Raw genomic sequence first — 23,920 nt, 5'->3', positions numbered from 1 at the left:
AGCAAATTGTGCTTTGTAATAACCACTGGCAACATTCCAGAGTCCAGACTTATCCTTTTTACTAGTGGGGAAAATATCATCACCTTATTAGCTACCACTGGTTACAGCACCTGCTACTTGTAAAACAAACATGGAGTCTAAATACTTCAGGCTAAGATGGTATCCATTTTCCATCTAACAAAAAGCAATTTGTGCAATTACAATTGTTATCTGTGGGAACACTTTTAAGCAAAGGCGTATCCAATCTTAAAAGCCTTTTTATAACTGGCTAGTCCAGCATGAGATAGCACTCCCACCAGTCTAGTCTCAGTCTGAGTGTTCACTAGATTTTCCATTAGCTACTGTTCCTTATCATCAATTTTTCAGGCCCTTATCGCTGGGCCACACTCCCAAGGACCCCTACCCTAGCCATGGCCCCCAGATAACATGTCTTAGATATGTGGCATTCCAGACAAGAGGTCAAAGCTACCAATTTTCCACAACCATCCAACATGCACAAAAAAGATAAAGCATAATAGTCGTAAACAAATGGATCTTCTTTTTGGGACATAATGATTAATGTTAGTAATATCATCTGCAAGTCAAAAGCTGTTATCATCCAAAAAGCAATTGTCTGCATTATCTTCTTACTGCGTTTATCAATGGTGACACGTACAGGCAATTTGGCACGGCCAGTTTGTCATATTTTCAAACACCGGTGGAAAACGTGATATGGATAAATCAACAAATTGACAAAAAGAGCACTTACCAAGATTCCACACAGTTAACTGTTATATTCTAAAAAGAATATCGGAATATCAAATATGGCTCACAAACAAGCCCAATACATTACAATATACTAGGAAATGGTGTACTGTAAGTTTGTTTAATTTTTCAATGTTTTATTTTCTGTGTAAGGAAAAAATAGTAGCATTTTGTACTGTTATCATTTTACCTTTAAAATAATTTTGTACTACAGTAGTAATACATAAGAAACAAATATTCACAGCAACATGGATTTGCTGTGTCATGCAAAATCTTCAGACATACTACGCTTTTTTTTTCCCCTTGAATGACTACAGTATGCCCATGTCTAATAGAATATCCATGATTCTAGGAAAAACATCGACCACAGTACCCATAAATCCAACATGGCAGGTCACTTCCTAAGAAAACCGTCTGCAGCGTTTAAACAAATATGCACAAGAAATTCTTGGAATTCAATTGAAAAGGCAGACATTTACACAAAATATATGGCTACTGTAGATCTATATTTGAATTGGATGCTGTATTTTCTATAATTGCAGTCAGAATAGCAACAAAGCAGAATTAGCAGATGCAATGGGGAATTTTTTAACATTCCATGTTAAAGATTGCTGATTAGATTTTTGTGATAGAGTCTATACAGACGAAAAAAATAACACAACTTCATACAATTTGCTCACAAGTAATGAAAGTACTTTTATAATTGCTTGGTAATCCTCCATATTTAATTGTTAATACTTGAAGGGTTGAGATGAAAATCAGCAGTGATATAAAAGCCTAGTTATGGTTAATAAATGAACAGTACCATGACCAGTGAGTAGTGATGTATGTTTAGACATTCATCATTTCCTGTTTTACTTTCAGGTTCTGGCAGGTTATTAGCATTAGCACTAGCAGCATTTGTTTCAAACCTCGTGATTGGATGACACATAATCTATATTTCAACAGGTGTCACCATATCAAGTAACAATCGAGTGGCCACAATTTTGTTCAGCGCAATTGCCCCAATTCTGGAGTGTTGTAAATTCATCTATAATATGTGGATTTACTTTGCAGCAAAGTGGATAGGAGGTTTTTGCTGCTTTTATGTTTGCACTTAAACAACAAATATAACACACAAACACATATTCACTGTGTCATGATTTTACAGAAGAGACAAAAACTAAAACCATGGCAAATAGTTCAACATTTTCAGTATCAAGCTATGGCTACAGTAACACTGCTACTAACAGCAATAAAGGCTAAGTCCTCAGGTATATAACCCCTGCTATTACTTAATTAAGGTTTGCTCTTATATATGTGAAAACAGAATACCCTTGTTCCTAATGTTCAATATCTAGGATATAAAATAAAAGGAACACATGCTTTCATTGCAGCTCATTTCATAAACTCTCTCTCACAAGAATACATCTGTCTGACACGCACATGTATATGTTTTATGTCTGCAATTTGCAACATATGTAACATGTTTATATGCAGCTTATGTAAAATATGTTACATCATACATGCCCTCATATCCTCGCAGACTAATTAATTACAATATGTGTATATTCATAACATACGTCAGTCTATAAAAGGAACATGATATGTACCGTAGGCGTAGCTTAAAATGGCCTCAACATAATATTCCGTCAGCATACAGCATTACATACTACATAAGCATTAGACTATGAGGATTAGGGGCAGACTCAACATTTCAATTTTCCAGAAGCACTTGTCATGGATGGTTGCACATATTCTGGAAAGCAGCTATCAAAACTGTCGCAAATCAATACATTATGTACTTGTGTATTAGAAAATTCACATGTTGTTGTCCATGACAATTAGGTGAAATTTTGAACCATGACTGGAGGTGCCACACTGCGGCGCGCCACAACGTTTTTGTTTTTACACGGGCAAAAAAGTCCTAGGAGTTGTAGTAGGACAACGCACATCGAACATCATAGGGCATTTTTAGGACAAGTCATTCTTTTTGCCTTGTGTAAACAGGGCCTAGGAAGGCAGGTAGATAGGTGTTTTGTTCTCTTTTCAGTCAACACTTCAATATTTTGCATTATATTCCAATTATGAATATGAAATCAACAGTTAAACAAATCTAAGATGCAACTTAAGATCACAGCCTAAGCTAATGGACGTCAAGTAGAATGAGGACCTTACATGTACTGCATTCATAATCATAAATGAAGAAACATATCAAGTATGGCCCCTAGACTGAGACAACGAGTCAGACAAGATGGGCACGGGCAATTAAAATGCCATCCGCAAAAGCTTTACGAGTCTCTTTGTAAATTGTAGGGGTAAGGAACTAGGGTTGAAAATGGGTCAAATTCCCTAAATTTCAAAGACAAACTTCTTCTTTTTCTTCTTCTTTTCAATGGTTCATTTGACACCCATACTAGATAAAACGATAATTAATAAAACAGCCACAACTGCTTCATGTTTATCTTCAAACAGATCAATTTTCTTCCTTTGTCCTGTACATTTGCATCACAACTGTCAATTGTTTTATCTTACTGGATTACCATAGTAATTGTGGGCACTTGTGAAATACCTACAGTGTGCCCCATATTCTGATGTAAATAATGCTCCAATGCATCAAGAAATCCTCTGACTCTGAGGTGAAATTTAGGAACCTGTCAACGTTCATTCAAGACACAGACAAAAGCTCAAAAACATATGAACTATTCTTGAAACACAGGAAATGCAGGATTGTGTTACGCATCCTTAGAATAGAATATAGAGTCCATGAAATGGGGTCTTTCTTCTTGTGCCAAGGAAGGTATGAATCTTCAGTGACATGTTTCCTTGTTGACTTTACAGAGTATATGTATTTGTAAAGTAAAGACAAGCGGACTGCACAGCAATAACCCTGAGCCAAGGACCCTGACACATAATCAAGTACTAGTACTGGATACTACTTCTTTACACTGACAGTGGCATGTTGGTGGCATGGGAGAAATTCTCCTTGGCAAAGGTCTAAGTATTACCACGTCTCAGGAAAGCAATACTTCCTGGTGACCAAATTTAGAAATCAGAGATCAAGCCTTAAGATAAAAGACTGCTTTATAGATTCACCTTACAAATGCATGAACCTACACTTTTTCAGACCAAAACTTTGTGGAAAGGCAGATTTCTTTTACCACCACCACCCCCCTCGTCCCTTTCACAGATGAATGAAAACCATTTGGGCAAAACCTAAAACATGAATGCTTCAAATTGTTATTCATGCCACATACTAGTGAGGTAGCCGTAGTTTAATTAGTAGAAACAACCCCGCTGATCTGGCTCATACTAGATGAAACTATTTTCAGAAGTGGGACATATGACGACAGTGCTACTGAACTACATTATTATACTGACAGTGACACCGTGCTATATATGATATATGATGTTATCAACACATTCATTTATCAGGGCTCAGCTTCATTCAAAATAACTTGTTTTCAGCAGTGTGTGATTCCTAAGACCCATCTAGTATCTCTTGCTTGCCAAATTACAAGATTAATTCTATGTTCTTCATTCTCAACATTTTTCCTTCAAATAAGATACAGGTGGGTATTTCCAGTCAGGGCCAGTCTATGTGTCATAACATCAAAATGGATTCTCCACATGAAACATCTAGTTTTTTGTTAGAAAAAAAGGTACACCCTAACTAAGCAAGACTGGGATATATCATTATTGGACTGCTTTTCTGAAGCCAAGCTTAAGTTAAGTTGGTTAGCAAAAGATAAGATCACAACAGTGGCAAGACTAGAGACTAATAATTGCAATGCACCAACATCCATGTCATAATTGAATTTGAGACTGGTGTTCCCTTTGGACATTCTGTAAAAGATGACGTTTTCTATGGCTTGAGTAGAATATCAAACATATGGTAAGCTTAACTTGACAGATATGGAAGAAGATTTATTATATAACCAACATCATGTCATGATCATATGAGCGATTGCATCACAGGAAAGGGAAGAATGTAGCAGACCTTCTTCCAAGTTGTATTATTTTCCATACCGCACCCAAAAATCGCTACCTTTTTGACAGTAGTGAAAAATAGGGGTTGATACACTCCCAGCCGTATGTGGTGGGTGGGGATTTTCAAGAATCACGGAAAAGGGCGTAACACATTTTCAGACAGAGAAGGAAACATTCTGCGACAAAAATTAAAGTACGAGGGATCGATACTGCCACCTAGAGCTATGTTATGGCGAAAATGAACCCACCACGGGAAAAGAGGAACGCATTTACTTCCACAAATGTAGAAAAGCTCTAGTTCTAGCAGATGTACTTGATGCCATCTTACCAGACGAAGAAAGTCGTCGGTCTGTAGGCCGCCAAAAATGCAACAGAAACCCGGCTCGCTTCAAGTCCAAGATGGCTGCTGCAACCAATGTTTACAATGCAAAGTGCGCAGTAAGGAATGCATAAAACGGGCTACACGTCCCCTTACCTGTCAAATGGTCCGACAGCGTAGCTAGAACATGTACATACAAGAAACTCGGTACGATGTCTTTTAAAATCCAAGATACAGAGGCCCAAAATACGGCAATAATCGCCGATTGACTCAATGTCAAAATACTGAGACCCTTGCATCGAAGATATGGAAACCCCGTCAGAATGATGTCATGGGCGCCGCCATTTTGTTTTTTCCTTGTTGTAATTTAGTGAATAATCGACAAAATTAATATTTTGTCACATACTTTAAGGTTTTAAAAATATTCAAAGATATGTTGTGGCTAAAATCTTCACAGACTGTAGATTTATGATAGCTGTATCAAAATGTTAAACTTTGAACTTTCACCGCACCTGTCGGGGTCATTGCCAGGTCACGAGTTCGTGTGAAGAGCCATCATGGCGAGTTTCCGTTTCAATCTCGTCAAGGTGAGAGAAAAACACCTTGTTCTGTCGGAGATGTGCAAATTAAAGTCTAACGACATTGCAGGAGTTGTAGTATCGTTTGCTCTTCGACATAATGATAGATTTTGAGGTCGTCGTTACTCTAGTTGTGAGCATTTTAATATGTCTGAAGGACCATGCCATATGACCCGCCCCCCTCCCCACCATCATGTGAAGAAATTGTTTGGGGCATTTGTTTGCGATGGACTGTATAGTGTACTGTACAAATCTGGTGTGCTACGCCTGAATGTGGTTTACTGGTTATGCTATGCGAAGGACCAAAACAACCGCAAAACAACCAAATGCTTTGACGTTCACCACTACTTCACAACACAAATGTTTATCTCACATGTTCAACCTTGATAGAGCTCACATACTGATGATGTTCCTGTTTTCTATGTCTCATTTCCAGCACGTTAAAATGAATTGCACCAAACTTCTTAATGAATAAGGCCTTTCACAGAGATCAGAATGCATGTGCGGCGACAGGAATTCTACATAACATGTCAAAGGTAAAGGTCCACAAAAATTTAAAAACCCGTCTGGGCATTGTTATGCTAATCAAAACAATGGTCGAGACAAGGATTGTTTTCTTTTTTGAGGCCTTTACGGCTTTACCTTTAACTTATTACCTAGACTTCCTGTTTCCGCACATGCGTTCTGTTCTTTGTGAAAGGGCTCATAGATGACATGAGTTAAGGAGTCAAACTCAAGACTTATTACAAATTTGCATACTTTTCTTTATGTTTTCATCGTCGCTGAAAATCACAGAATTTCTTTGATAGTTTCTGTGTCTCATATTTCCAGCGTGTTCCACAGTTCAGTACCTCGCTGTATAAAATCGCCAGACGATGTTGTTCCATCTACACGATGCGTGTGGACCCAAATGAACCTGTGAGTCAACTTTTCTACTTGATGATAGAGCTTAGAGAAAAGATTTTCCTGTCATGTTATCATTCGTTGAGAAATTTTCTAACAGTAGAAGCCAGGTAATTGCTCAACAATTACTGCACACTTCTCTTAATTGTATGTTACAGCATCCCAAAATCTCAAACCAGTGCATTCCAGCTAGATAACTTTGCATCGTTGCAACACCCAGATAATTGCACGAAATACAATGGCAAATTGGGTGTGCAATTGAATGGTTTCTACGGTACTGTGATAGCTTGCTCTTTTCTACTTATAACACATTGCTATCAATTTGCAGACTTTTGACAAAATCCTCATTGCCAACAGAGGAGAAATTGCCTGCAGGGTAAGTTGAAATCATTTACTTTGTCTTTATGTGACTCTTTTTTTTCTGAAATCTTCTTGAAGACGGAAGTGATAAAATTACTACTTACTTGGATAAGCATCACTATTTGTAGATTTTGTAATATAATCGTTATTGTAAGTTAATTTTTATATTTCTCCTGTTTCTCTAGGTGATGCAGACATGTAAGCGGATGGGCATCAAAACAGTCGCCATCTTTAGTGAGGCTGACAGACATGCTGTATGTATTTATTTATATATTCATTTGTTTGGCTGGCATTACAGGCTATTACAAAGGAAGGTTTATTATGATACAGCAGTGTCTAAAGATTGTAGAATTCTATCGACGTTTCCAGTACAATATTTCCCCTGTTGAGGTAGAAAATTAAACATGTGATGAATACAGTGGAAGCCAGCTATTTGCAATACGCTTAGTCGCAAAAATCGGTTAGTTGCAAAGAATTTTGAAATCCAAAACCATTTCCCATTGGCGCTATTGTTTACAGCACCCCATATTTGCAAAGCCCAAATCGGCTAATCGGGAAAAAAATTCAAGTTACAACGCATGTTAACCCCGAAATATGCCAAACAAATCACCAGAATCAGCAGGAATGAACCAAAATTTTCCCGTATAAAGATATCAGATCGCCAAAAGTATCAAAACTGCCTGTTTTGAGTCCGAAAAGGCCGCGATTTCTATTCAATTTACGTCGCTAGCGCGCGGCCCGGCGGTTGCCGCGGGGAATCATGGGATACTACACATGACGCCGCGTCCGCCATCTTTGTTTTCGTGATGGAAATGTTTTGAAAATGACGCTGTCGACTGTGGCAAAATTTCAGTGTAATCTGTGGACATCGTAACTGGAAAATTTGTAGATATGAAGATTAACAGTTTATTTATGCGTTAGTCATGAGTATTTTCGCCTAGTACATAAAGTTTGTCTGAAAACCAAGAGCGTTTTCGTCCTACAACGTAGCGATGTTTTTCGTCTGTGTATCACATGTCGACAAATCTTACGTAGTAAGCGCGTGCACTGTACCCTTGATCAGTCCTCTATTAATCAAAACAATTGTTCATTTGGCAAATTTAGAATACGTTTGTACCTCGTTTTTTTCGGTAGCTTAACGTGTTTTAGCAGTGTTAATTTCTTTGTTTTCTTCAAGCCGATACTATTGACGAAACGTAACAGATCTTTTGATGCATCGCGATTCGTTCTTCGACACTAAAATGTGATAACAATATCACAATTACCGATAAAAGATAAATTTGAAGCTGAAAGTGGTTAATAAGTATATTTGTGGAGTTTAATGAAATTATGGACTTGATTATTTGTGGTAGAAATGATTGTGTTGTATTCTTTGTGTCAATGCGTGCGATGCGTTCACCGATGCCCCCCTCCCCCATCCCCACTCGGGTAATTTCGAGCAACATCTTTTAATCGGGAACGCCGGTTAGTCGGGAAAATTTAGCTGGCAAATGGCCTTCCCTAATAAGCGACTTCTACTGTATTATGAAACATATAGTATCTGAACTTACATTAGAGCACATTGTGTTACCCACCAGTAGAAGTCTTAAAAAACTAAGGCAGATGTCCTTGGTGCTGAAAAGCTCACCATTATATGTGACTATATGTTCTGCAATTAAACCTGGAAATTCCTGCACACAGCTGACCAGAATGTACTAGTATATCTCATACACATTTATTATGTTGCCACAGCTCCATGCCCAGATGGCGGATGAGGCCATGTACGTTGGCCCGGCTCCGTCCAATCAGAGTTACCTGGTCATGGATCGTATCATGGACATCATACGGAAAACTGGCGCACAGGCTGTGAGTACAGTTGCAATAGCTATGTTTATTTACATTCATCTTTGTTCCAAGATTCTATAGTTATTGTTAGGTAACTCTTTGAGTAACAATGTTTTTAGTATACATGTACGATATATGATTTTTTTCATTAGTATGAACCAACCCATTAAAAGAAAGGGACATTAACTTAACTAATGGATCAGATACATATGTCCCAAACCAAGACTCAAAACAGAAATAAAATGTGAAATATTGAAACAAAAATAGATCAGAACTAGAAAGGTAATATTTGCAAGCAAATACAGAATGTTACCTTCACATGTTGTCGTCTAACACTGGCAACTGTTTTGTTCATTCTTATTTGAACACATTTCTAAATGTAGTCACTACCCGAGCCCCTCTAGATCTGACATTAGCTACATTATGTAACCGAACACCGCATGGTGCCTGCTACTTTACCGGTTACTAGGGCTGGGTATCGGTACAGCGTACCGGTACAAAACCGGTTTTTCTTATTGGACCGGTCCAGAAAAACCGGACCTGAAAAAATTAGGTGGACCGGATGTTGGACCGATTAGAAAATTAACAGATTATTTTATCAGGCATTCACACGTTTGGGGGCTTGTAGATGGAAGAAAATAACAAGAGTGAAGTAGAGTAGAGTTTATAGTAATTTCTACCATGTTTTACAGCCAATCGTACAGGCGCAGTTAGTGTTGATGGATTTTAAAACACCGGTGTAAGTCTAATACTCCACCAAACAGATCTATTTATAGTGAAATTGACCATTGGTATGAGTCATACTGCATCAGGTTCAGGTTCAGGTCCGGACCTGGACCTGATCCTTTGGACCTGAACCGGACCTGGACCTGAATTTTCTGTACCGGTACCCAGCCCTAACCGGTTACTATGGTGACACCCGTCTGGTCCAGGTCGTTGACCTTATTTGTGTGGAAAAGAAGAAGAAACAAAGCAATATGTTCCCTTCTGTGAAGATAACATAATAATATAATATACAGAATGTGCCTTATGATATATGATTATGCTATCTGGAAACAAGCTGGCCAGGTAGGAGGAGGACTACAAAAATTATGTTGAACACTATGCTGCCGCTATGGCTGACAATTAGCTAAGGGACTGATGATGATGATGATTTCATTATATTTCCTCTCGTAGGTCCATCCTGGCTACGGCTTCTTATCAGAGAACAAAGAGTTTGCCAAGAAACTAGTGAGTACACCTAGAATCAATTGATTTGCTTGTTTATTCATTTTTCATATTTGAGGTATCCGTAAGCTAAGGAAGTGTTGCAAGCAACAAACTTTTTCACAGTGTCTTTTCATGCTTGCAGAAATCTATGTTACCAACTTACCTGAGAGCTGAATTGAACTTGTCCGATGTTAAACAATTTTCCATGTTGAATAAAGAGACTCTTTTTTTTCAACTCATGCCTATACTTTCACTTCGGTCACCGTCTGTCACCTTCTTAAGTGCAATTCTGACTGTCTCATCTGTAAATTGTACTGCAGCGACACCTATAACTGCATTACAACGTGAACCAGTCAGTACTGCCATGAAGAAGGTGACCTAAACGTTGGTGAAAGTAAAGCAAAAAAAAAAAAAAATTCACGGGTCTCAGTGGCAAGTGTGCAGATGTTGACACACTGGCAACACCAAATCCGTAGGTGTTTTTGGCACCTTTAGACAGATTAGCCGTGAGGCTCGGTGGGCGTCACTCCACCGTCATGGGGGCAGGGGCATGGCGAGTTTAGAACTCAGGACCTTCTGATTCTGACTCCAACGCTCTAACCGTTGCGCCACACAGACACCCCCCAAAGTAAAGCAAGGGTTGTGAAAAAAGTCTCTTTATTCAGTCACATACCAACATGATGAGACTAACCGTGTACTTGTTGTAATTGGCATTGAATTTCGTAAATTAATTATGATTTGTGTTTACATAAAAAGCCACTGCTGTGATTGTTAAGCTGCACAGTTCAGCCTCCTCAGCTGCAAGCCTGCTTTTATCTTGTGTCTTTTATCTTGTCTCTATTTATGAAACTAATAAATAAACCAGTCTAAAAAAAAATAAAACAATTTTTTAATGTTCCATGTTGTTAACATTTTCACTTGCTCCAGACAATCAGGCTAGTCTAACCCTGATGAAACTATTTTTGAATGTTCCATGTCACAGGCAGATGAGGGTGTGGTGTTTATCGGCCCTCCCTCCGGAGCCATCCAGGCCATGGGAGACAAGATTGAAAGTAAACTGCTGGCCAAGGAGGCCAAGGTCAATGTCATCCCAGGCTTCGATGGTGTCGTCAAGGTCAGTAAGAACCAAGTCATTATTTCAGTCATTTGTGCATTTCTCCATTCCTTAATTTACTCCCTCACCACAAATTTTCCAAATTAAACGTATCACATCATTCTGCAAGTGTTTGAGAAACTCTTTTTTTCTGACAATTAGGATGCAGATGAAGCTGTACAAATTGCCAATGACATAGGTAAGTTTTTCAATGCAAAGTTTTTTAAAAATATGCAGTGAAGTGTCTGGTAATGTTAGTAGATACAGTATGAGTGACGGTATGTTTTGTTCAAATAGTCTAGTGATCAGTATAGTCTAGTTAACTGTTAGCATAGTCAAGTTGGTCCTTGCCTCTGGACCAGCAGATTTGTAGTTTGAATGCCAGCATTTGTTACTCGCCTCACATACCGGTACATGCTACTGTGAAGGACTGCAGCCCTTTGGATGGGTCATGGAACCACAATCCACTGTTCATATTGCTTGGGAGCTAGGGAATTTCCCGGTACAATCCTGTAAATACTGTACATAGCGTCTGTTTTCTCTGCCATGACCAGTGGAAGATTAACAATTTAGTGAGCTAATTGGTTTGAGGTCATTTTAACTTTTCACTGTTCCTGACCTAGTAACAGTTGAAATAATGATAATGATGTTTTGTTTGTCCATTTTGTACCACATACCATATATTTTGCTTGATTGTAGGTTACCCAGTAATGATCAAGGCTTCAGCTGGTGGGGGAGGAAAAGGCATGAGGATAGCATGGAATGATAAAGAAACAAGGTAGGAAAATGTTGTCAATGTGAATTTGAGGCAGGTGATTCAAATGCATACTTTTCTTGAAACATTTTTACTATGTATCGACCTTGTCAGCCAGCAGTGAGCATGCACCCCCATAAATTCTCATAAGTGAAGCCAACATTTTTTTAATTACATTTGAGCTTTATTCTTTCAAGTATGTAAGATCTCAAAGAATAATCTCTAAAACTGTAGACCCTACATTTATACTGTATACTACTCTCTTCATTCAAACTTTGTAGACCTGACAGCAAACTTAAACTAGTAAAGATGCAAATTTGGCCAGTCCCTGCTTGAGTGACCCCTTTAGACAGGTTTCACTGTATCAGCAGTTTTGTAATGATATCACACTGCTATTCTTTTTCCAGGGATGGTTTCAGACTTTCTTCTCAAGAGGCTGCATCAAGTTTTGGTGACGACCGTTTGTTGATCGAGAAGTTTATTGACAACCCAAGACACATAGAGATGCAGGTAAGGCCAAGATTTCTTACTAAGAACCTTTTGTCTTGTGCCACCTTGGCACAAACTGTGCAGTGCTGCATTGTTCTAAGTGGTATTTCAATAGTATTTCAATAGTACAAGAAGCCATTTTTTTATTGTGATGCCAGATTAAGAGTTTGCATGGCATTTTTTTTTTTTTTGCAAAATCTTTTCAATCAGCTTGAGACCTATCAGAAACAGCTGGATTGAAATATTCAAAAGTCAACTCCTGTTTCTGGTTTCTCCTCATTAGATAAACTGTAGTTACAGACTCTTCGAGTGTTAAGAAAAAGAAAACTGATTTTTATTTTCTACCAAGGTCCTTGCTGACAGCCATGGTAATGCCTTGTACCTCAATGAGAGAGAGTGTTCCATCCAGAGACGGAATCAGAAAGTGGTGGAAGAGGCTCCGAGGTACTTGTCTCAATATTTCTTGCCCAAAAAACATTGTGTGGTTTTCCAGTAAAAGCCTAGTCATCAAGTAAGTCTTGATAGCTGAAATCTGATGTGATAGTCTTGGAATATGAAGGAATGTCCAAATTTGCTTATGACAAAGAGTATGATAAAGGGAACAAATGCAGCATTTCTTGTGCCAGTTAACAGTGTTCAGCAATTTTTTTCCAATGAAAACTGTTAAGGTTTGATGGTCCAAAAATATTGATTGTTGCTTGTCCCGCTGATGTTTTCCCACAGTATATTCCTGGACCCTGACACAAGAAGAGCCATGGGAGAACAGGCTGTGGCACTGGCCAGGGCTGTGGAGTATACATCAGCTGGTATGTCCAAAACATCTTATTTTGTTATTGGTTTGGCTGTTCAGCATGCACAGCCAGGGCTGCCCAACTACTCAGCTAGCCTTGCATGCTGACAAAAACAGGGACAATACATTCAAATGGAATTTGACAAGGACAGCATACTTATCAATAACAATTTTCTAAGTTCATTTATTTAGAAAAGAACTTTTATGTAATACATGGTGTGTGTGATGAGAACATCTTTGCCATTACTAGTACTACTGGATGAGATGGGAAAATGTTATGATGCTGAAAATACCAGCACTTTGGTTTAAGACTTTAAAAACCAGCCCTTCAAGACTTTAATGAATCTGTATCAGTACCATTTTGAAAGCATACATATTTGTGTGAACATGGTGTGTTACGCCAAAGGGCAGTTATACCGGCTATATAGATACAGATACAGATACAGATACAGAATGTGTGTCAAGAATTTTATATTTTTGGCACGGACGAAGTGAAAATTTTCACTGTCCCAACAATCAAATTTCCGTTCTGGGACGGAAGGACTGGTCCGGGAGACAGCCCTGGTGGATGATAAGATTATGACACTTCATTCATTTCAATTCTTATTGACCAGGGACTAGAGTTGCTAAGATATTTTGTCATTGGTAAGAATAAAGCCCAGAATTCATAGCAAATATGACAATGGATGATTATTCTCTTGTGAATTTCTACAGGCACAGTTGAGTTTCTGGTGGATTCTCAAAAGAACTTCTACTTTCTTGAGATGAACACAAGATTACAGGTGAGATGAAATTGAGATCATTACAAGTTTTGTTGATAAGATAATTGCATCATTTTTCCATTGGGGATATCATTGCACAGTTTACAATGAAGTTGTAAATCATAAATACCTAACAATAGAAAATGTGGGTTAATAAGAGCAGTAAATTGTAAAAGATGATAGTGATTATGTAGTTTGCTGGAAAACAGTATCATCCAACTCCATTTCAGCATCCATTGAACCAGGCTTTCAGCCAGGCTTGCGTCATAGCATCACAACAAGAAATTGGACGCACTAGATGCCCTTACACAGGGGAGCAGATCCTCTGAAAGCATGAAATTCTATTTGACCAGGGATTCCAATAGGTCATCTCACAGTTATCTTGCCCCTCAGGATACCTTAGAATGCACCACTTTTACTTAAATTCTCCAAAACTCTGCACCATGGATGGTAGATGCCCCCGGACATAATAGTGGTGCCTGTATTACTTACCACAACTCACCAAGAAATTTGGATCCCCTATAATAAAATCCTAGCTAAAAGTTTGCATTTCCTTTGTCCTCTTCCATTCTGCAGGTGGAACATCCGATCACTGAGTGCATCACAGGAGTCGACATTGTACAGCAAATGATTAGGGTCGCAAAAGGTAATGAGCAACGCATGAGATTTGATAGATTACTCTCTGAACAGAGCCTATAATTTTTTTGCTCTTTGTTGCGCATTGCCTAATAGAGACTTTGAGTATAATGTACTCTCCAAGCAGACCCAACAGTGCCGCATAAGACAGAATCAAAGCCGGCCAAGGAGTATAGCCGTGCCCTTTTGACTCCCTTTGGCCGGCTATACTCCTTGGTCAGCTTTTATACTATTTCTCAGGCACCATAGGGTCTGCTTGGAGACTATGTCTATGAACTTTCTTGAGTCAGAGAGCATAGGCCCTGAGACCATTTGAGTTAGAGATCTACAGTGGTTGTCAAAAACGGAAATAGGTATTCAAATACCTTTTTGTCCACAGGACATGAACTTACCATGAAACAGAGTGATATCCCTATAAGAGGCTGGGCTGTGGAGTGTCGAGTCTATGCTGAGGTCAGTCTTTGTATATTCTTAGCAGTTGTTTTTTACCAGATTATATCATATTATTTATTAACTGTAACTTTCTTGATATGATGTACATTACGTAGGCATCCCTCATTTTAGCACCCTTGTTGGCTCTGTCTTGTGTGAGTCTTCGTCATATATGTTGGATTGTCCAAGGTGCAAATTGATCTCCAGAATCCAGATGATTAGAAATACCAGTTTTAACTTTGACACAAGACTACTAAGCACCAGACCAAAACTGTACTTTTATGTAATATATTTCTCTCTTTTCCAGGATCCCTACAAGTCTTTTGGTCTGCCATCCGTGGGTTGGTTGTCTAGATACCAGGAACCAACACATCTGCCAAAGGTACATTGTAACATCATATTCACTGCCTTCAAAATTTATTGCTTTGATGTTGTCCATCTAAAAGATGTCTTTTTTTTTCGTTTGAATTTTCTCCTTTTCAACCAATGTTAGAGAAGAACAGATGAAGAAATAAAGAGTAGGTTAAAGCTTAGGAATGCTTTACAAGATTGTTGGTTTATTGTCCATTCTTCCAGGTGCGGTGTGACAGTGGTATTCAGGAAGGCAGTGAAATCAGCATGTACTACGATCCCATGATCTCCAAGGTATGTATACATCTTCTCAAATAAGAACAAATACTGAACTCTTTGAAAAATAAAATTCATTGCTGTCTCCAACATATATATCTATTAAAAACTCTTTCAGTTGATGCTGTGAACATATTTTCTGCATATTGGCCAGCATAAACATTATTTGACAAAATACACTAGCTTTGTAGGTATATGCATGTAGCAATGGGTGGCTACAGTAGATTTGTACAAGAGAATTTGAATTAAGAATTAAAAATTCTAATTCCAGTTGGTGACCTACGGAGACAATAGAGAGGAGGCCCTACAGAACATGTGCAGAGCCTTGGACAACTATGTCATCAGAGGTATGGTGAAATAGATTGTACTTTTAGGAAGGAGAATAATTAGATGAGTTTTTCCTTTCCATTTGACCTGGCAGGAATGGTCCATTGGTTGACACGTGATCGAAGACAGAAGGAAATATCCAGATTTTGCATGATGTACAAAATGGTGTAAGATAACCAGCTGCTGCCGTGCCGCGTGCCTGTGTATGAAGCTGGCATGTAACACCAAAGGGCGTTTATACCGGCTATATAGATACAGATAGATACAGAAGCTGGCCTGTCACACCGAAGGCAGTTATACCGGCTATATACATGTAGATACAGATACAGATACAGCTGAACTTAGCAGTGAGGAAGAGAGAGAGAGTTCCTGCTTGTGCACTCAAGGTGTGAAAGTTCAAATACTGACTGTTGGCTGTGTACATCACTTGCATACTAATGAAAAGGTTACAGTTCTTTGGGCAAGACATTAATTTGTAGTCCACCGTTGGTCTTTTTTCCCCATACTGTATATAACGTTACTTCTGTCCCTGGCAAAGTTAAGCTTACCACATTTCAATTTGTACTCCATCTTTATTTCAGGGGTGACCCACAACATTCCTCTCCTGCAAGAAATCATCGCCCACCCGAGGTTCGTGTCTGGTGACATCAACACTAAGTTCCTGTATGAAGAGTACCCTGATGGCTTCCAAGGTAGGATGGACAATAGTTTAGGTTAAATAGTCTGAAGGAAATTATAAAGCACTGTAGTAAGCAATTGAGTGAGTGAGAGAGAGAGCAAGGAGTAGTTGTAGGGGTGGGTACCAGTACAGTGTATCGATACAAGACCGTTTTTTCTTGTTGGACCAGTTTGTAAAAAACGGACCTGATAAAAATCAGTGTACTAAATTTTGGACCAATTAGATTAATATGAACAGATTATATTGGCAGGTGTTCACATATTTGGGGGCTTACAGGTCCAATAAAATGACAAGAGCAAAGTAGAGTAGAGTTAGTATAGTAATTTTGTCCAAATTTCCACTGTCAAAATTGATGCATGATCTGAAGACGATCACTTTCATTCCACTCCAAAATTTAGGTCGTCAGTTGTCGGATGCTGAACAGAAGGAAGTGGCAGCCATGGCTTCATGTATCTACCTACGGGACCAGGTCAGGGCGGGGGCGTTCAAAAATGAAAACAGGTACGTTATGGTGTGCTTGTTTTCGTGGAGAGCCATTCAAACCAGCATTATTTGTACCTCGTGTCTAGCACTGTTTTCCCAGACCATCAGTCTATAGTACAGTGGCCCTTCTTGGAACTTTCTAGTACTTAGTAGTAGAGACATACAGTGTTATACAGCGCTGTTTTCCTTTACTGCCCCTTACAGTGTGCCATACCCTTCCTTTAGCTGTAAACAAGTTCTTGGGAAATCTTACTCCTACATAAACTTGTAAAAAATCCCCTATTTGGACCAGAAGGTTGCAGGTTTGAAATCCTTACTAGCTGTTGGTGGTTTGAGCTACAACCTGTATGCCACTTACCATCACTTACATATTATAAAACAAAATTCACCACACCTATGATAAATGAATAGTTAAAGACTCAAAGAACCAGTCTTGTAAACACTTGAGTATGTGTTGATAACCTTGAGGTATTCCTTGTCTTTGTAGAATGCCCCTCCGACCCGTCAACCCTGTAGCCTGGGACATCACTGCTATTATACAGGGGCAGGAGATGCCAGCTACCGTCACAGAAAACCAGGATAACTTCACTGTAAGTTCCTGGAACATTAGATCATAGGAGTACTTTCAGTAAAATTTGAATAAATTATTTATACATGGTGTATGTTTTGGGGTGAAACTGAATTATATTTTGTGACAGCGTTGTTTTAATGTACATGGTATGTACTTCAGTCGCAAGGCTGCAAAGTTTCACAAGTATACACCATTCGTTCAAATTTCAAAGATACTAGAAATTTTAGAAGTCAAATATTCCTTGTAAAACTGACCACAACACATTCATTTTTTATATTAGGATATGAAAATACCTTGATTATGTCTTGTCAAATTATGTCTTTTTGAAGCAAATTGTTGTACCTTGGCACTGTATGTGATATCCAGCTCTGCACTTGTCCTCAAATGAACTTTGTCAACCTTTGTGGTGATGCCATTTGTACAGATTTTTTGTTCTTTCCATCCTCCCCACCCAGGTAACCATAGAAGGCCAGACCCTAACAGTGAGTAAAGACTGGTCTTTAGCAGCAGCTGTCCTGGACACAACTATCAACGGACAGAAGAACACATTTCAGGTGAGCGAAGCTTTCCATTCACATGTCGTATCGTGTTTCAAAATGACCTTTTGGTTAAGTATCTGTTTATAGTGTGCACTCAAGGAACTTCAAGAAAACTGTCAGACAGGTGGCCACAGTAGGCAGTACTCTTCACGGTTAGAAATGTAAGGTAGCAGAAAAATGTGGTGACAGTGGCCAGTGTGGTCCTTTTGCAGAGGTCACTGGCACACGGTTTGACTGTATTCATCCAATCATTTATGCTGTGTTGATTTACTGAAGAGATGTAAGTTTAAGTGCACTGGTAACTCCCCTAACATTCCCCCCTCTTCCTGCAGTGTATCTCCAGGAAAGGAGATGAAATCAAGCTTCAGTACAAGGGCACAGTGGTGAGTTGGTTTGATTGTAAAAATGTGCATCTATATCTATAAAGCTTTTTCTTTTTTTGGTTCAGTAAGTGTCTTCACATTTAGTTTGTTATACAAAGGTAGCAAAATATTCAGTTTGAGGTAATGGTTTGGTTTATGGAGCTTTGTTATATGAAGCATAACGAGATGAGTTTTTTTTTTTCTGTACAGTTCAAAGTCGAGGTTCTGCCCAAAAAAGCCACAGACTATATACACGTGATGCCAGAAAAACCAAAGGTATGTGAGTTATTATGTTCAGTACTAATATTATGGAGAGAAATGAACTTAATAGACTGATAGAACCTATGTTTTCATAATTTCTAATGGTTTAAGACAAACCTTTGGTTGTAAAACATATTTGTTTCTACACTTTTGTCACCACAAAGAAGCAAGAAGAAGTCAAATTGACTAAGACAAACATCTGGCAATAGATTGACATGCATGTATCTGTCCACTATCTTTTGCTGTTACCTGTGTCTTGTTGCTGCAGGTAACACCCTTGATCCAGGGTTGATGTCCTATTTGTTTACTTGAAAATTCGAGGTGAACTCGAATGTGTGAAACAAAAGTATCAAGCTTCATCATGGAATGTAGCAACACAGATTAATTTTCATGCTAACTCTGGAACTTATGGTAATGTCTGCTTTTTCTTCCTGTTCTGATGGTACCATGTTGTTTTAGGTTGAGGCAAGTGGAGAGGTGAGGTCCCCGATGGCTGGCAGTCTAGTCTCCATCTCTGTACAAGCGGGACAGGACGTGAGTGATTTTTGTCTTCAGAACTTTCTCAGTCTGTGATTTCACTCTGTTGTATGTAAGGTGGATTCATTCCTCAAGATACTGGCATCTTTTGCACTGCTGTCGTCCCTCAGTAAGACATCTGGAGCATAGGTCCCGTTTAGAACTTTTATTCAGCCTGTCACCCAAACCACTTTCGTTGCATACAACTTCTTCAGTGGCTAGAGGCTCAACAACACATGCACACAAAGTTAACACTAATATACCTGTCCAATGCATACTGCTTATGCATGATAATGAATAACTTAAACATGATATTTTTCAGGTTGCCATTGGACAGGAGGTCTGTGTCATTGAAGCCATGAAGATGCAAAACAGCCTGACAGCTGCCAGGAGTGGCAAGGTAAAGAATCTTCCATTAAATATAATATCTACCTACCTGCTACATGTAGTTGTGCAGCCTTGGGTTTCAGCAATACAAATAAACAATTTCTTTTGATGGGGCATAAGGTAAATGAAGGAACCTTGTTAGAAGATTGAACCTGGCAGGAGGGCCTTTTGAAAAATAGCAATGGAATATCAAATGTAGATTTGAGACTGAAACATTTTGTATAAATCTAAAGCTATGTAAACTTTCCTTTTGTAGCTGCTCTGTTTTTCTCCAGGTGAATTAATTTGTATAACCATTCATGTATTCTGTTATTCATTCATTCATATTGTTTAATCATTGATCTAATTTTTGCTCCTTTTCATTACAGGTGAAAGCGGTACACTTTGAAACTGGGACCAACGTCTCAGAAGACGACTTGATATTGGAGCTAGAATAACTCAGAACTATCTCAATGTGTTGTGCCTCTTTAGTCTTGCCTGGATCAATGTTGAGAGCTTAAGAAGTTGCCCTCGCAGGGGTGTCTCTGTACTTGTCGTAACAGGCTTTAGGTTGAATATGTTGAATAATGAAACTTCTAAGATTTAGGCCTACGTCACATTTCCAAACTTGGGCCCGGCAGCTTTCGGAAACGAAAAGTATGATATAAAGACACAAAAACTACGCAAGAAGATAATGTGTATAATCTAACATATACATTTCTATTTTTCATTTCCAAAAACAGCCCGGCGGGGTCCCGGTTTGGAAATGTAATGTTAGCCGTACTTAGTCTAAGTCCACAGTAGAGAACGAAAGTCGTTATTTTTACAAAAAAGTTGGATAACAATCCTTGAACACAGGACAGAAAAATGGGTCAGTAAATACTATTTAAAAAGCCTACTTTGAAGAAACATGTGAAATAAAATTTTGCAAAAAAGCGTGGAGAGTGTAAGGTAGTAGAAATGTGCAAAGAAGTCAGTATGTTTGTCATCTTTAAATTCTTTGACTAGGTAGAAGAAATAGTCAAGGTACTGTAATTTTGGATGGGCGTTACTCCTTATATATGGGAATGCAGATTTTCCAAGTCATATAAAGGATAACAAATGAAAGGAGGCCCTGGGTTATTTGTCCTTGTCTGTTTTTATGATAAAATAACAAAAAAAATTAAAATGATATTGAGAGAGACAACAAAATTATCCTGCACTTTCCAGTGCCATTCTTGGTGTTGAAAAGTCATATTGAAGACCACTCTTTTACTTTCTGTCTCATTCGCTCTCAGGGACTCAGCTTTTATCCTTTTCCCTGTTTTGGGGTCCTTGTAGCCTCTGATCTAATTGTAGAAATTGGGCAAATAGAGTCTATAGTACGCTAGGGGAGTTAGTTGGCCAGAAGAGTATGTTTCCTTACAGATAATGATTCTACCGAACCACGGCACCTGGTAGAGGCTAGGGTCCTTGTACCAGACACACCCTGTACTGTTCCTTGTAATGTGGTTTTCACAAGACCTAATGACTTGAAGAGGAGTAAACACTCACACACTCTCTCACCAGTTGTACTTTCCCAAAATGTTCAAGTATGAGTCAATAAATGGTAGGTAGTTCTTGAAAAAGTTCTGAGTTGCTTCCAACAACATGGTGACACACGTACTTAGATCTATGTGGCCTTACTAGAAGATCAGGGTCTGTTAGAAGATGGCCTTTTGAGAACATAGTAAGGACTTTTGATGTGTAACAGTTGTGGTTGGAAACCTAATATATGGCACTCCTTACAAAATTCACATGGGTCAGCTTGAAGCAAAAAAAGAAAGATACATATGGTAGAGGTTTTCTTCTACCCATGCCAAATACAGTATTGTGAAATAGAGAATTTGATTGTCAATAGTTAACCAAAATCTTTTAACAGATAGGTACATTGCAGTGTGTACTTGTACATGTAATGATGTATGTTGGATGTATTTTCTTCCAGAAATCTGTAGCACTATAGCTGTGTATTTTTGGTCCAAACAGTTTGAACAGCACAGCCTTTCTTGTTGCAGAATATCTAAAGGGTGAATTGAGCATAATAAACTCTTTGGTCAGTTTTTCTTTGAACTCAAAGTTTTGCTGTTTTTATGATTATCCTTGTTAGCAGTAGTCAAACTCTATCCAATCAAATTTCACAGTCTTTAAACCCTCAAGAAAATGCTTATCTAAAGAGATGTTACTAGGGATTGTAATTAATACACTGTATCACAATGTAGCTAGACAGCACTGACCAATCAGAAGGCCCCATTTCATATTGGTTATGATGCTGTAGCATCATAGAAGTGACACAAAGGGTGAATGACCACCGCATAAAACCACCTCATTCGCTTTGCTCACTCGTTGGTTTTATTTGGTGGTTATTGCAAAGGACCAGGCTTTATGACACCATAACACCTTGGGGTGGGTCATTAACCCTTTAATTTAATTTTTGCAACGTATCAAACCTAGGTCATTGCCATATGTCACTTAATAAGGACCAATTTCTATGAGAGCTTTGATAATGTACATGTCAACTGTGGCATTTAATATCAGTAAAGATCCTTGTTATTAGTCAACACTCATAAAGGTGTAAATATTTGCAAAGGGGAGGTTGCCTGGTTACTAACTCATACTACCAACAACATTTACAGGCTAAACACTTGTATTAAGCACCTTCATTTGATCTGTATTGTAAAATGAGGCCTCTATTGACAGATACAAGGCTTTGATGACTTCAGATGTAATATTAGTCAACAGTTATTGAGGGAGTGAGAGTTTACAATAGGCTTAAGTCGTCACCCAAGTTTACAAATTAGAGTTATGGACAATATTTACGCTCATATTACGCCTCTACCTTTGATATGTATTGCACAATGGGGCCCATTATTGATAGGCTTCGATGACTCCAGATTTGTTTGCTTATGGGTATGATATTGGTCAACAGTTATCAACGATATGAGAGTTCACAGTGGCGTCACCTGGATTTACTAACGTAGTTCTATGGACAATATTAACAGGCTTGACACATATTGTCAGACTTGTAACTGACGGTCAATCATTTTTCTTTGATATCCATGAATCTTTTCTGATCCTAATGACAACATCTTTTAGGGCTATTTGTGGCAGGTAAATGCCACATTGACTGCGTTGTATCAAAGGGGAGACATTGATTGAAATTTACAAGCGAAACAGTGATGAAGACCAAATGTTTGATTTGCATAAATGGGAAACTTTGTTGCTTCTTTAACCATCTACAAAACGCAATTGGTTGTTGCTTTATGGTGGTTATTAAAACAGAATTTCCCTATCGAGATAGAACCTCCAAAAATTCCAAAGGACAATAAGGAAGGTCATTTGTTCCATTCTCTATACCAATTAGTACGCCCTTATCAACAGAAAGATAATTTGGCGTCTATAGATGAAGTGTCATTAAGACGAGTGATACTGGAAATTGTACCACCTGTTTCTCTGGTTTCAGCATCATTTTCAAAACAGTGACTCATGACGTATTGCCAATATTGACGTCATAATATTCAAAACAAGCATCATTTACAGATGAAAACCTCACAACTAATGTGTTGTACACCACAACTATGAAATTTCAATTTTGTACCAACCTTTGATATATTGGCAATATGTTTCAATTCATTTTATTCTGTCGGCTGGACTGACATGCAGCCACAAACCTAGCCAATGACTATTGTCGACTAATGTCACAATATCACTATTGAACAAATTTGGATTCTTCAAAGTCCAGTAACAATTGGCCTCATTTAAAACACATATCAATGAAATACGCTCAATATGGGTCTTTTGCGACTGTAGATATTGTTAGTGATTCTCATTAGACACTTTGGCAACAATGTGTAATTAAAAACTACGCACTTCATTATGTTTTACTAATATAACACAATGTCATACAATGAAGCATTCATTCATACAATGAAGCAATTTGATTAAATCCTAGTACCAATACGCCCCAATTTGCAATATATATCAAAGGAATATGTCTAATATGAGTTTCGGAGCTGCAATTTCTATTAGAAACGAGGACAACAGCACTACAGTTGCCTTGATAATTGTTGACAGATGCCATATTACACCCACAACAAAACAAATTTGATTTAATCAAATCCTAGTAACAATGTGTCGCATTATATGGCAAATATCAGGCGGATATAGTAAATATGTACAAAGCAAGAGAGGACAGTCACCTTTATTTCACCTTTAAGCCCAAACGGGCTTAATACATGTCTTTGTTTCCAATAACCAAGAGTTATACTCCCTTTCCACTAGGATGGCGCTTTCGCAGCCTTTTTTCTGCGTCC

At 38.4% G+C, this 23,920-nt stretch overlaps 2 protein-coding genes across 2 annotated transcripts in view; one reads left to right on the top strand and one right to left on the bottom strand.

Annotated features, from left to right (window-relative positions):
- The window catches only part of LOC118428152 (probable ubiquitin carboxyl-terminal hydrolase FAF-X), a 52,858-nt gene extending 47,485 nt beyond the window's left edge, over window positions 1–5,373 (bottom strand). Inside the window, exon 1 of the mRNA XM_035838144.1 lies at window positions 5,189–5,373. The gene's annotated coding sequence lies outside the window, so the exon portion shown is untranslated. The remainder of the gene's footprint in view (window positions 1–5,188) is intronic.
- A 69-nt stretch (window positions 5,374–5,442) lies between these two features.
- Window positions 5,443–20,522, top strand: LOC118428151 (propionyl-CoA carboxylase alpha chain, mitochondrial-like). Its single transcript, XM_035838143.1, has 27 exons — window positions 5,443–5,619; window positions 6,442–6,528; window positions 6,842–6,889; window positions 7,059–7,127; window positions 8,605–8,718; window positions 9,874–9,927; window positions 10,889–11,020; window positions 11,162–11,198; window positions 11,699–11,777; window positions 12,161–12,263; window positions 12,592–12,686; window positions 12,966–13,048; window positions 13,747–13,814; window positions 14,370–14,439; window positions 14,809–14,882; window positions 15,169–15,243; window positions 15,438–15,506; window positions 15,760–15,835; window positions 16,397–16,507; window positions 16,893–16,995; window positions 17,465–17,567; window positions 18,004–18,102; window positions 18,420–18,470; window positions 18,660–18,725; window positions 19,170–19,244; window positions 19,549–19,626; window positions 19,982–20,522. The coding sequence occupies exons 1-27, from the start codon at window positions 5,590–5,592 to the stop codon at window positions 20,048–20,050; spliced, it is 2,118 nt and encodes a 705-aa protein (XP_035694036.1). The 5' UTR covers window positions 5,443–5,589; the 3' UTR covers window positions 20,051–20,522.
- The last annotated feature ends 3,398 nt before the right edge of the window (window positions 20,523–23,920 follow it).

This window comes from Branchiostoma floridae, chromosome 12, assembly GCF_000003815.2.
Source record: "Branchiostoma floridae strain S238N-H82 chromosome 12, Bfl_VNyyK, whole genome shotgun sequence".
NCBI classification, from domain to species: Eukaryota; Metazoa; Chordata; class Leptocardii; order Amphioxiformes; family Branchiostomatidae; genus Branchiostoma; species Branchiostoma floridae.
The sequence above is the reverse complement of the archived record's forward strand: the minus strand, read 5'-3'. Positions and strand labels throughout refer to the sequence as shown.

Excerpts from the sequence above, each read along its gene's own strand:
- LOC118428151 (XM_035838143.1), top strand. The coding sequence starts at position 5,590 with ATGGCGAGTTTCCGTTTCAATCTCGTCAAG. Across the intron at positions 12,687-12,965 it reads GTGGTGGAAGAGGCTCCGAG|TATATTCCTGGACCCTGACA; the intron begins GTACTTGTCTCA and ends GTTTTCCCACAG. Across the intron at positions 16,996-17,464 it reads GCGTTCAAAAATGAAAACAG|AATGCCCCTCCGACCCGTCA; the intron begins GTACGTTATGGT and ends TTGTCTTTGTAG.